The sequence below is a fragment of the Tympanuchus pallidicinctus genome, unplaced genomic scaffold, assembly GCF_026119805.1.
Source record: "Tympanuchus pallidicinctus isolate F22 unplaced genomic scaffold, pur_lepc_1.0 scaffold1, whole genome shotgun sequence".
In the NCBI taxonomy this organism is placed as follows: domain Eukaryota; kingdom Metazoa; phylum Chordata; class Aves; order Galliformes; family Phasianidae; genus Tympanuchus; species Tympanuchus pallidicinctus.
The window spans coordinates 23,011,250-23,025,350 of NW_026294618.1; the positions used below are offsets into that span (position 1 = coordinate 23,011,250).

Genomic DNA, 14,101 nt, shown 5'->3' on the forward strand with positions numbered 1-14,101 from the left:
TTTCATTGTTACTGTCTGCATTACTCCAAATTCTGTCTTGCTTCAAGAGACAAGTATATTTGTCCCTTATATCTAAATACTTAAGCACTGAACCTCAATCATAAAACACAGTGTTAAAATTTTGTTATTACAATTCCAGCAGTGTTTCCTACATAATTATATATATTTATTTTCTATTTGGTCTTGCATTATTGTCTACTTGTAAAAGTACCATATGGGCAAAAAGATCTCTAAGATTCAATCTGAATCACTAGGACACATAAAATCTCAGTAGGCCTCAGAAAATATGAAGGTTTAAGTAAGCTTGAAAAAGATACCTAGCCATCCATGTAGGTATTAGAGCAGGCCTCAGAGGAACTTCCCTCCATGTATCCAGACCTGTTTTACAGCAGAGCTATAAGTTATGTGATGAACCGCATCAGATGGCCTTCAGGCACCAACTGCATTTCCAAGCTGGAAAGCCCCAGTTTATGTGGTTCTTCCTCAGATGGAAGTTCTACAACTTTGATCACCCCTTTCACCTTGCTAAGTTATAATATATAATATATATATATAAAATATATATATGTGTCTCTAAGTTATAGATATATATTAGGCACACACAAAAAAAGTGAAGACTGGTGGATTTTTATTTACTTGTGTTTCAAAAACTAGAATATTTTGAGTATTTTTTTCACCTCTTACCACAGATTTTAAAGGAAACACTCAGATTACCTTCACAATTGAACTTCCTGAAGTCATATCCATAAGTTTGCACAAGGCTTTGATACAGGACCTGACCAAGGAGAAGAATCCAATGTACAGCAGATGGCATAAATACCCAGGCCACAACAAATGGGTTAGGAACACTCTCTCAGGAACATCTGTGAAAGAACATACAAAGATAGTTCTTTGTATGTTAAGCACTGGCCATTTCTTGAAACAGTGAAGGAGATTGGTAAATTAATCAGTGTTTTGACATTTGCAAGCATTTTTATTGTGTCTTTACAAAAAAATTAATGTACCCCTGACTTCAGAATACAACACCAAAGGATCATTTTATGATTATTTAATTAAAAAAAAAAAAAAAGTAAACCCAACATACTAAGAGTAAGATATTAGCTTCTCCATATTCTTCTGCATCATTTTTCTCTCTGCTTCTTTACGAAAGGTGGGAGTTTTGTATCAGTATTAATTATTTGGTATAAATGCAATGCTGTTTCTTTTATACCCACACATATATCTGTATCTGTAATCAAACATTTCCTCTGGTTCTAAAATTAGTGTGTAAAGTCTCTGTGCTTATCCATTAGATGAGATGGCCTTCTATTTGTAAATATCATGGATCTTCAGGATTTTACTCTTTCTATATCTGTTTAAAATCACTGAAGTTTAATTCATAAAAGTCATGTATCATATAAACACTTACTGCTGAATGTTCCCTAAGTTAAATCATAATAAGTAGGAATAGAAGTCTCATTCATATAAATATTTGTCATTAATAATAACAGATATTCTAACCTTGAGGGTTGGTGTCATTGTATATGTGATAGATAAAAAGCTTTCCCCTGCTGTTGGCATTCAGGTGGACTCATACATGGCAAGATATTCTGTCAGTTAAAAAAAAAATAAATCTGATATTGACAAATGGAAACTCACAGAGATGACTGCCCATCAATAACATCACTGGAACTCCCAGGTCACTTCAGGTAATCACTGTTTTTTCTGCTAATATTCTCAACGTGGTGATATCTGTAGTTTCTTTTTTCTCTTGAACAAGCTACTTACAGAACAAGAATTTTTTTCGTATCATTCCAGTAATATGATTTCAATCAATAGGATAAAATTTGGTCTTGCCCAATGTTCTATTTCCAAAAACAGCAATAGGAAAGGCTGTTCAGGCACACGAAAGACTGGAGACTTTCTACAGTTCATTTCCTCCTCTGCAGCAGCAGCACAACTCTAAGAGTAAGTAACTACTGATATTGAGCTTGCTTATACTGTCTGTATCCACATTCTGTGGTTGCAAGATCCACGAGTTTGCTATCTGCTAAATAAAAACATTCTTTAACAGTTTACTGTAGATATCTATTTTTCGTAACACATTATCTACCTGGATTTTGTGCAATGTCAGGTCTTGCACTGCTATTGGAGGGGTTCCATTGATAATCTCACACACTCTCTAAATGCGTGAAAGAATCTGCATCAGCAATTGCTATCCCCTTTTTCTATTTTCTATGTATAGATTTTCTCATGATTTAAAAAGATCTGCTTTAAGTTTCCTCTGTCTCTTCTCATCACTCAGTTTACCTGTCAATCTTAAAGTTGGCATGGTATAATGGCTATGCAGAGAGAATAGCTTTCTCCTTAACAACTAAAGCATTGGTAATAATTCTTTATTATTATTGATATTGTTGCTGTTGTTTTATATTATATTGTTCATGTGTATTGCATGTGTACATGTGTATAGCTAAAAGCAGATCAGTTTCTCACCAAGCGGGGCACCATACAGGTATAGAAGAAAACTCTTCTTGATCACATACTAATGTTGCAGACAAAACAAACAAACCAACAAACCCTATGTTCCCTTTTCATGTAGATTTCCTTATTTAGAAAACTATGACTGGTCTCACTATTGCGTTTTGTTTGTGCTAAGCCTGCACTCAAGCACTGATTTTTGTAAGAAGACTCAGTTAATACTAGTATATTTCATGTAATGAAAGTCTAATCAATTCAGTCGAGGTCAAAAGTCCTTTGGAGATCATGTGCCCACCTTCTTACCCTTCAAATTAACTTCAGAAAATAGTCAGCGCTTTTAGAAACTTATATGACTCCACCTCTTTACGGACAAGTTTCCACAGATATATCTTCTCCTTCCTGACCACACATTTTCCATGGGATAAAAAGGGCTTAATCTAAAAAAAAGGTAAATTCTTTTTACAGGTGTGTGAAGGATTAAATCATTTAATCGAGGTTATTCTATATCAGTAAGCAGCAGTCCACAAACATGCTGACACCAGCTATTTTTGCTTGTGCATTCCACTACCTGAATTCACAATGCAGCAGAACATACTGCTTAGTGGCTACCAGACACATACTTTCATATATGTATGTTGTTGAGTAGACATTGTATATTTTCACTTTGGTATATGTACATGCATCCATATATGTATGTGCACTGCTGTGTAGACAGTATGTATTTTCACTCTTTTTTTTTCTTTCTTAGAGACAAGTCCAAAAGGTGCAGTAGAGCTGTGTTTACCTTCAGAAACTGGACATACCTTGCACTTAGTACAGGACAGTGAAGGGTGGAGGTCTGCATCCAAAGCTAGACGAGGTGAACTGTTATTGATAAGATGTAATTCTTACTGTGACACCACTCATGAAAAAGCTGTTATGTCTCACAGGGGTAAAGTCTATCAGCAGTTTCCTATCTGTTGTCTTTAACTGACTAAACCTGGTGTTGTTCTGTAGGCAGGTCCATGGCTCTGCTGTGAAGACGGCTGTGTTTTTGATGGGCCATTCGGAAAGGGTTTGGAGCAGCGGAGAGCCGCCTCAGCGCCCTGGCTGCGGGAGAGCCCAGCGGGCACACCGTGTGCACTGCCGTTTCTTTAACTGAAGACATCACCAGATGAAGGGCATTTTAAAGAAATTAAACTATGAAAGGCTTAAGCCTACATGATCTAACTCGGTGCAGACAGATATCGCTCCCTTGCCGAGTCTTTCTCCCTGCAGTTAAGCTGGAAACCGTGACTCGCGGCTGACGGGTGCGTTTCTCCCCAGCTCAGGGCGCAGTGTCAGCGTTATCTCCCACCTCCCCCCGCCCCAGGGGCCACCCCCGCCGCAGGCCCGTCCGGCAGGCAGCGCACAGCAAGGCAAGGCAGGGCAGGGCCGGGCCGGGGGCCCCGCCGCGCCCCTGGGAAGGCGCTGCCCTGCGCTGTGCGCGAGGGAGGGCCGGGCTTCCCCAGTTCAGACAAGTTCTCGCCCCGCTTCTGCGGCGGTTTTTGGTGCGACACCGTCCTGACATGTTGTAACTGGTTTCCACACCCACCGCGCCTGAGAGCGACGGGAAGTACCTGCGGGGAGCCCTGCGCCGTCCTGACTCGCCGCGGCCGCGATCGCAGGAGCTGGGTCTCCCGCCGGGCCGGGAAGAGCCGGGAAGAGGCGAAGTCCCCCCGCGGGGCAGCGGCGCAGTAAGTGGCTCTCCGTCCGCCTCCCGCCGGGGCAGCTCGCCCCCCTCTGCCCGGCCGGTACGGGGCACCGGGCGGGGGCGGGCGTCCCTCGGGAAGGGCTCCCCCCGGTGGCGGGGCCGGGGCGGCGCTGAGGGGCGCTGAGGTGCCGCCGAGCTCCGGCGGGCGCTGCTGCCCGCCCCGAGGTGGCCGTAGGTGCCACACGTGCGGTGCCCCGAGGCTGGGGCGTGGCCGAGCACGTGGCGGTGCCCGCGGATGGTTCTTTTGCCTGAAAAGTGAATTCCAGCCTCAAAAGTGGAGGAGTGGGAACGCTTGCGGTGTTGTTTCTGTGTTTGGTTCTGTTGTTTGTTTTTGCTTGGATTCGGTGCAAGCGACGGTACGGTTGCCTGTTACCGCCTGGCGTTAGTAAATAGCGAGTGCCGTCGGTACGGTTCCTTAATGCCGCGCTTGGTGGAGAACGGGTGCAGAACATCCAGTCGTCCCCAGGGCAGCAAGGTTCCTAGAACCCCAGAGACCACACGCGAAGGGGCTGGGACAAGAAATGTCCCTCTTGCAAGGTATAGAGATGGAAACTTTGCGTGGAAGCTGGCTAAGTGACTGGGGAAGGGGCTGAGGACGTCCCTATTGAGAGCACCATGGCCGGGGCCTTTCCGTGGACCAGCCGTGAGAGCCTGAGGTCGGGGCTGCCCCACAGATTTACTGAATGGGAAATGTTTGAAATCCTATGAAAAATAACTAGGCAGGGAAGTTTCTTGTCCTCAGCTCTAGCCTGGAAGGCTGTACTTCTGGAGCCACCCCAGAAAACTGTGTCATTTTTTGCAGAGGGAATTTCTCATATATTGTTTTTGTGGAAGCTGGGATACTCTCCGTATCTTCCCATAAAAACACACACTTGGTTTTCTTTCAGCTTTTCTTCTTGCTGGACTCAAGGTGGGTGATAGAGAGGACTAGAAGTTAAGCTTCTTTCTCGGGGTATAAACAACACCTCTCCTGGTAGCATTTGTGGTCATGAGTCTTACAAAGCATAGGTGACATCTGCAAAGATGGGAGGGTGGCTGTTGTCAGCGTCCTGGAAGCCTCCAGAGAAGGGCCTCATTCAGCACAACTTTGCTGATAGAATTGTTTGCTCAAGGAGGATAAATCATGAGGAATCAAGTTGATTTTCCAGAAGTTAGGTATGGTTGAAAACTACATCAAAGCTTTCCTTTAGAGTTTTGCTTAAACCTCAATCTCTCATTCAATAAATATATTGATTTCATAGATATATTTTCTACAAAATAGCTTCTTGCCTTCTGAGGAGGAAAATCCCTGCTTCAAGACTTCTTGTCAAATACACCTGACATTATAATTTTAATTTGAGAGTTTTCTTCTGTTTCTTCTCACGAATGCATCACATGCTGGTGTCCTTACTTCAAAAAAGTGGAACTAGAATTATTTCACTTGTCTCACCTCCTCTGTGATTTATTTCCATGCTGACAGATTTAACATCTACTTCTTAAAGAAATATATGCAGCTTTAAACTTCTTTTATAAACAGCACTTGTAAATCAAAGATCAGTGTCAAATATGCTCCCTGTAAAATAGCTATTCCTGTTTGGAAGGTGTTGAGTGTAAGTTACTGTATTTGGTCCATGCAACAATTAATGGTCACAAATGCACACGCATGCAATCATTTCTGCATTATATATATGTAGATGTGCTCATAACATTAAATATTTTATATTGCACAACTCCACATACTAAATATAGTCCTGTTCCCTAGTGCTGTTGTCAAAGGGAGAGAAGAAGAGAAAGGGATTTAACCGAAGTTTTGAAATAAATGCTTGAATATCTTTCTCAACAACATATATTGGCATCCAGTGACAAAACTACTAGGAGAATATCCATTCTAAAACAATAATGATTTCAAAAATATCTTTCAATTGCCTTAGTAAAAAAAAAAGATTAATCCTTTAATGTCATACTAAGACTGACTGTTTTCTAGCACTGCTTGGAGTGGTCCTTGTTCTGGAAGGTCCTATGAGAGGAGTATGTGAGGTGGTCAGTAAAGTTGCATCCATTACTATTGAGATTCTTCAGAACAACACAGCCTAGTAGCTGTGCACTTTGTACTCTTGGTAGTTTTTCATTCTTTGCCTAAAACTTCTTGAAAAGCTGTTCCACATGATTGCTTTTTATGGTACACCAATTTGAAGTTTTTATTTTTGCAATATTTTTGGAGTTTGACCTTTGAAATAGTCTGTTTTGTCTGTGCTGCATGCTTGGTTGATCTGCCACACTACACCACAGTCTGTCATCTGCATCTGGGCAGCGTATGTGTGGAAATAGTATTGTTTCCATTTTATAATGTCGTATTTTTGCTTGCAGATGCAGTGTAGAATGAAGCCCTGAGTATCTGCCATATGAATACATATAATTCTTGATCAGAGGAAAGCTATCAGATCCATTTTACTTGCTGCTTTCCTGTTCACCATAAAGAGCTTCTCTGGAAGCTGTAAGAAACACTCCTTTCCCCCAGGCTCAAAAGCAATCCTATCTGGGAAGATCTATCCTGCTATTTGGCTGGGAGACAGGATTCAAATGGGATTATTTCTTATGACATGCTGGTGCCAGCCTCAGATCTGGATTATTCTTTCTTTGTCTTTTTTTAACCTTAGATTTCCCAAGATCCTCAGAAATCTTGGTTTAATTGAACATTTCATTGTACTTCAGAGTACCAGTAAGGCATGGAAATTTTGATTTCCATTCCTAGGTTAATGCAGCAAACTTAAGTTTCCTTTCAAGAAGATTTAAACCATTCCCAGAGGACAATAGAAACGTTGTTAGCAAAAATATCTGAAAGGACTTGATATGAATAGAGAATTTTATTTATATGTCAGTAAATGAAACTCTGTATGACTCTTCCTATTATATTGCCATACTAATAATTAGGCTTACAAGGTAACCTAGCGTTAAGTTGCAAACAATACTTTATATGTGCTTATCATAATTATTCTGGCTTCACTAGCTGTTCTTTCCTACTTCTGTTGTCTTTCTCCTAAGCTCCACATGATGCAAGGCTTGTGTCCTAGCCCTGAGAAATGAGACACCACTACCATACATCATCATCTTTCTATTTCACATGGCTGGTGATGCCATTCCTGTGACATTATTTTTTTTTTCCGGGTTTTCTGTCTGGTGCAGAAAATCATGCAGTGTAGGTTCTAGGTGAGTTGCAGGAATTCCTTAGAGTTGCACAGGCATGAGGGAAGGAATCTTGGTCAATTGTCCTCTGTCAGCCTTAAATCCAAAACTGACACAGCAGGAACCAAGCCTTTCAATCCTTGTTCAATGAAATAAAAAAGATGGTAAGAATGAATTTTTATACCATCAGCAATAAAGAGCTTACTTATTCTTACTTATTAATAATGTTTTGGAAAAAAAAAAGAAAAAGAAAAAAAAAAAAAAAGGGGAGATTAAAGCAGCCGCTCCTTTTGGCAGAAGGAATGAGCAGGGTGGAAACTAGACATCAGATTGCTGAATCAGAGTTTGATCCCAGATGTGGGAGGGGACATCTTTCTGGAGTTCCTCATAAGTCACTGAAATGAGGTAGGCTGTACCTGCTTAGGAGCAACAAATGGATTAGATCAGCATGGGAGAACAAACAGATAAGAAGTAGCAGCTGAATTACTGTAATTTCAAAGAAGCCAGAGAAAAGGTATGTCTTGCATCAAAAATTAGGAAATAATCGTTTTCTGAAGTGTTTCTCTCAACACTACTTTGTCAGTTGTTATTATAAAGAGACTTTTGAAACGCTGCCTACAGTAGTGTACTGGAGTATACTTTGTGTATGTGTTACTGGTGCAGATCTTCAGTGTTCTGCTGTCTTTTAAATAGAAGACTTTCACCAAATCATTTCACATGCTTCATATTGCCTTAAGTGGAAGAGGCTCCTTAAGTAGCTTCCTAATAGTCATTTGGGGATGTTCATCTCTGAGCATTTTCAAAACTCTTTGATGTTCTTAGAAGGTGTGAGAAAAAGGTGTCAGCAATATTATCAGAAAAGTATTTTGCATAATATCTGTGCGTGTCTGACTTAGACTGCTACAACTATTCTGATTGTTGTCTTACTTTACTTTTCTCTCCTTCCAGGTATATTTCACCAACTCACAAATGGAAGTATAAGAGACTTTGTACAAAATATATGTGAAAATGGAAACTTCATCTTTACTATCATCCCTACATGATGAATGCAGATCAGACAACTTTATTGAGCCTCATTACAAGGAATGGTACCGAGTAGCTATTGATGCTCTAATTGAAGGAGGTTTAGAAGCCTACAAAGAATTTCTTTCGAAAGAGAGATGTTCAGAGTTCCTTGCAGATGAGGAAATTGATTATATTTTGAACAATGTTCATAAACTTCCCCAAAACACAGTTTATTCCTCTAACAATGCCATTGATGACACCTCTTCCTCGGGAACCTACTGGCCTATTGAATCAGATGTGGAAGCTCCAAATCTTGACTTAGGTTGGCCCTACCTGATGCCTGGAATTTCTGGTGGCACAAATATCGATCTGCTTTTTCATCCCCCACGAGCACAGCCTTACACCATAAAGGAAACTATTCGGAAGATGATACGAGATGCAAGAAAGGTAAACATGAAAAATACTGGGGAAAAAAAAAGTATCAATTATCTAGTTGTATCAGGAGCTTTTTTCCTCCCTTGGCAAGAAAAAAATTATCTGGCTGCTTACAATTTAACCTCATTTACAATGGATCAGGGATTAGTTGGAGGAATTAATGAAGCATTATGACTATTTTACTGTATTGCTGACCATTAATCCTTGAGAAATTTTTGGTAATCAGCATACCATTGCTTTGACCTCTCTTGAATATGCCTCAAATGACACAGATCTATCCAACTTCAGGGTATAATCCTAAGGTTTCTGTCCTTCATCAGTTGGGAATATATTCAATGGGAACATGCATCAGTTTGGCATGCTATCCTGTTGTTAGAAAAAAATAACATCTGTATGTACATTGTACTCATGCACCTTATGATTCTCAGCTTTTGTGATTTTGTGATTTTGCATGCCCATTATCACCATGAAAGCTAATTGGGAAGGTATCAGAGAGTATTAAGAGTATTACTTCTCCGAATGTACTTGTCTCTGCGTAGGGACTTTTGCATCTTGAGTTTCCTAAGACTCACATTGAGAAGATGGTGCTGTGTATGTACAATGCATGCGCCTCTTGCTTCCTAGCATTATGTTTAACAAAAATAAAAATAAAAAGTAGATCTATAATTAAGGCGTTGAGGTGGACTCTGGGCCATGTTACCTCCCGCAACAGATGTTTCAGAAGTATTCCTAGCGAGTATACCATGCCCTCCTTTTTTCCCCATGGAAAAGGTTTATTTTTGCTCTGTAAGGGCTTTAAATCTGTAGGACATCCAAGTCAAGTACCTCTGTAAACACTATTGTGACTTAAATATGCATGTAAGTGGGTGCAATAGAAGTGAATTGAAAAGGGCGTGTGGAAGGGAAGGATTTCTTTTTATGAGGTCTCTCTATTTAGATAAAGCATATAATTTGTTGCTACAATAGACTTATCACTAGACCATTTGTCATGCAATTTACAGCCTTGAATTATCGTCTGTTCTCAACACAAGGAAGAGAATTCTTTTGTTTTTTCCCCCTTTGTCCCTTTTAAATTGACAGTTGTTGTTTTGTTCTTTTGGATGCAGTAGGACTTGGCTTGGTTGGCATACTTTGATCTTTTTCAACTGCTGCTCCAGAGCTACTAATGTATCTACTGAAAGGTAAAGAAGGAAAGCAGAGTTAAGTCTGTTGCCAAGGCCAGCTCAGATTTGTGAGATCCCGAAACATCATGAGGAAATACTTTTTCCAGTCCTTTTCCACTTCTGCTTAGCTATTTTGTTTATATGCCATCCAGGCCCTCTCCAATTGACTCTCAAGAGCTGTCTAGTTAAATGTCTTTTTAGGCAGTATGTCTACTCTGAATTTGGCTTGGCAGAAAAGTGTGATTCTTACCTCTTTTTGAAAAGGAAGTTTATTCTATATTACATTAGCTCTCTCATAAGGCTGTGTCATTCTCATGTTACAAAGAGGATATGATGTATGTGTCACTGCCAAATGAGACAGCTGAAAGGCTTGTGTAGTTGATCAGTACAACCTCAGGAGCAGCAATCATAACACTGTTGACACAGCGATCGATACAGGTTGGTTACTTTAGGAAGCAGCAGTTAAATCTAAAAGATAGAGGGTTGTTCAGCCTCTTCTGTGATATGTGTGGAAAAGTTTAAAGGATTTCTAAGTGAGATAAAGTAAGGTATTTAAAACATGCCTACAGCAGGCAAACACTTTGTAAACAGGCTAACCAACTTCTCCTAAGCCATGTATAAAAATATAGTTATATTAAACAGAGTTCTGTGTTACGTAGTAGTGGAGACATGTCATATGATAATTTTCAAAGGAAGTAAAAAATGTCACACATGAGAAAAGAAACCTGTACAGAATAAAAAGGTTATTCAGCAAATCACATTAAACTAATACAGCTCTAAGCAAATTTGATGGGCATTTCAGCATTTTCCCAATTTCAGTGGGAAAATAAACAGACTGTTAAGGTGAGAGTATTCATAACACCAAAACTTTATGCACCACACCTGTGTACCTGAGTTCAGGCATTGATTTCCCTGGACTACCTGAACACTCAGTACAGTGAGAAACCAACTCCTACGTAGACAAGTCAGAGAATGCTTCTGCAGTGATCCACCCAATAAAGAAAACTATTCAACATATTTATATGTATTTACTAGCCCAAGAATTCATAACTGAGACTAAACTAGTTGAAACGTGCACTCTTTTGAATATTTGGAGATATATAAGGATAAGATGACATTATTAGTGGACTTACTCTTGACCTCTTTCATGCTTGATGCATCACAGTGTCACTCCTTAAAATGATTATTACTTATGTTAATTCTGACCTTAAGAAGACATGTTGTAAACAACGTTAGGCAACTTGCTTGCTGACAGCAATTTTTTCCTGACTAAAGAGGAAAACCATATGTAAGGCTATGCTACACTGTACTAAAAACTGACTGTGAAATAGTGTCGTAAGAAAATCTTGTCACATGCTTCTTAAATGTATGATCTGTAGAAAAATTATGCACATCATCTTCATGCTAAGTTCAGTCAATATAACAATGGAGTCTTATATCAATGGTCTGCATACTTGTGATATATGTTTCTGAACAAAGATTAGAATTTGTTGTACAGAAGATGGCATTACATCACAGTCTACAGTACTTCTGTAGGATAGCTATGCTGTCAGAGTGAGGTTAGCAGAATGCCTCAGGACAAACCGACTTGCCAACAAAGTGGGTTTACTGTTAGTGTAACTAGACCTCATCTTCAAATGATACAGCTTGCCAACCCTGCTCCTCTGTTGACATAACTGATGTTCATGCAAGGAGGCTGTTTGGCAGGACTATGTCAGTTCACGAACCATGAATCTTTTTCAGATGTTGATGTAACCGTGTGGGGAAGAAAGCACTGCGAGGTCTGTCTGACCTTAATGATGGACTTTGCAAACAAGCTGGTAGCCTTATTCCTTGTGTTTTGGAAGGTTGTGCCTTTAATCACTGGTAGGTTTCTAGCTTCTCGGAAGCTTGAGGTGTTCGTACAGCCTGACTCATCCCAGCTGAGCTGTCTGAACCACAACTGATAATGTTTAGCAGTTTTTCCTGACAAGATTATTCATCTGAGAAATGGTATCAAGATGATTACTTATCTTTGTCAATGTTCCTCCTCTTAATATAAAGTAACACAGAGATTTCAATAATGAAGTGTTCTTTCCCTGTATGACTTTTCATGAGTTGCCTCAAAACTATAAGTTGTGAAGCTTGCACATGGGTTTTACAAACATCTTGTACTGTTTTCTCAAGCATGATTGACAGGGCAAGGGAACAGGGAAAGGGCAGGACATAGCAGCAAAGAGTCCTTCTGGATGCATGTTTTTCTTTCACTTCATTAACTGGATTCCCCTTTCCACCACTGAAACATTCCTACATACCATAGAGAGAATGCATAGTTCTGAGTCTTTTAGATTGATATCCAAATAAGGATCAGCTCTTCCTGGAGAGAATTCAAACCTGTTTTGTTAAGAATCATGTTGTTTAGACAACCCAAGGATTACTGCTTTGCAACACAAGCCAGAAAACACTGAAAGACTTCCTTGAAATACTTTTGGGATTCCTGATGGAATGTATTAAGTTGCAGGCTACCCAGTTAATATGCCACACTTTGCACTGATTTATTTTATTCAAATTGCGTAGCATCTTCAACCTGGATTCATAAAATCAGCAGTAATTGTAAGACTTTTTAAAAAGTTATTTCTTAAGGAGATTGAGATCTAGATGGTTAATGTATGATTATTTTGGAAAATTGAAGAGGGGCAAGTGTTTCTACTGAAATTGGTTTTTTGATGTTTACAAAGCTTGAAGCCATGAGAAAGAATTAATTTATAGTGTAAAAGGGTGTAACCTGTTATTAAGTCTTGCTGGACCACCTGTATGTAGGCCTTTAGTAAGTTACAGAGGACTTTTTTGAGTTCTTGTGAGAGAACTATTGTATGAAGTCTAAGTATCATTTCTGTCTTGTCTTGCAGAGTCCGGGCCTAAGTCAAGTAAATAAAAACAGTTGACTCTTTTTACATCTGTGGAAAAAGGAAATTAATTTCTTCTGATTTCTTTTTTTCCCCAGTTTGTTTGATTTGTTTTCGTACTTTAAGACATGAGCAAGAGGATGTGCATAACAGAAAAAAATGATCATATGGTATTGATCTCCTTGTTTGGATATGTGCATAGATACAGAAATAAAGATCTAGTAGTAGCTGTATACAAATATGAGAGAAAACCAGGCTCTTTATGTGCTTATATGAAGAGTGATGCCTCCATGCAGAAAGCAACTTGTAGAATATGGGTGTGGAAGACTGTTAAGCAATCATTTTTACTCTCAACAATACTCTTTGCCAACTATTTTAAATATAATTTGAACAGAGATTGGAACAATGATAGTGAGTTATGCTTGTAGCAGTGCTTATCTTAGCTCATTAACTACAGCAGTCCAAGTAGATGAGAGAGAGGGGCTACAATTTATTGTTCATAAACTGAAAAAATTACTGAATCCCAGGAGAAAGGTTGGTAAATGAAATAGTCATCCCACTGAAAAAAAAAAAAATTATGCTATTTCTAGAGTCCCTGATAAATGATGGATATATTTTTTAAGTTCTCAGTTGAAGATGTCTGAACAAAATTTTCCTTGCTAAGATATGCTACTAAACTAGGGCTTCAGCAGGTGTTTTAGTACCAGCTACATTTAAAAAGTGCATTCATCATCTGCTTCTGCCCACCTTTGGGTTCCTGGTATTTGCAGACCAGCATGGCAGTCATGCGTATACTTTCCAGGTGAAACATGATGCTAGCCTTTTGTAGATTCATTAGAGAGAATAAGGTTGTGTCCCAGTTTTTCTAATCACATAGGGGACAAGCAACACACTGGACAAGGATGTGTTGTTTATGCTCATACTGTATGATTTGGTGTTTGTTCTTTGTTATCTGCTCACAGTGAGTAATCATGTCAGGTGTTCACCAGACTGAATTTGCCTTTGGATTCCTCGTCCTTGTTTATTTACCTGCCCCCCTCGCCCCCTGCCTTGACATTGTTTGCATGAGCATAGTCATGCAAGTGATGATAAATACAAAGAGAAGAGGCATCAATAGGACACTCTTTGAAGTGGCCACTCAGATTTTGTAAGAGAGGAGTGGAAGGACTTAATGATCAAATTGTACTTAAAACTGAAGTGTGTGGAAATGCTAATTTAACTGCTAACAGAAAATCATCTTAATTTGACCTGAATTTTTAACG

The 14,101-nt window shown here is 39.5% G+C and overlaps 1 protein-coding gene across 2 annotated transcripts in view; it reads left to right on the plus strand.

Moving 5' to 3' along the window:
* Positions 1-3,836: 3,836 nt before the first annotated feature.
* FAM83B (family with sequence similarity 83 member B) overlaps positions 3,837-14,101 on the plus strand; it is a 53,537-nt gene continuing 43,272 nt past the window's right edge. Inside the window, exons 1-2 of one of the 2 annotated variants that reach the window (XM_052676629.1) lie at positions 3,837-4,172; positions 8,300-8,803. In XM_052676629.1, coding sequence (XP_052532589.1) covers positions 8,360-8,803 — 444 coding nt within the window. In that variant the 5' untranslated portion in view covers positions 3,837-4,172; positions 8,300-8,359. Of the gene's footprint in view, positions 4,173-7,787; positions 7,866-8,299; positions 8,804-14,101 lie in introns of those variants that run through there. The other variant, XM_052676639.1, reaches the window with a different exon arrangement.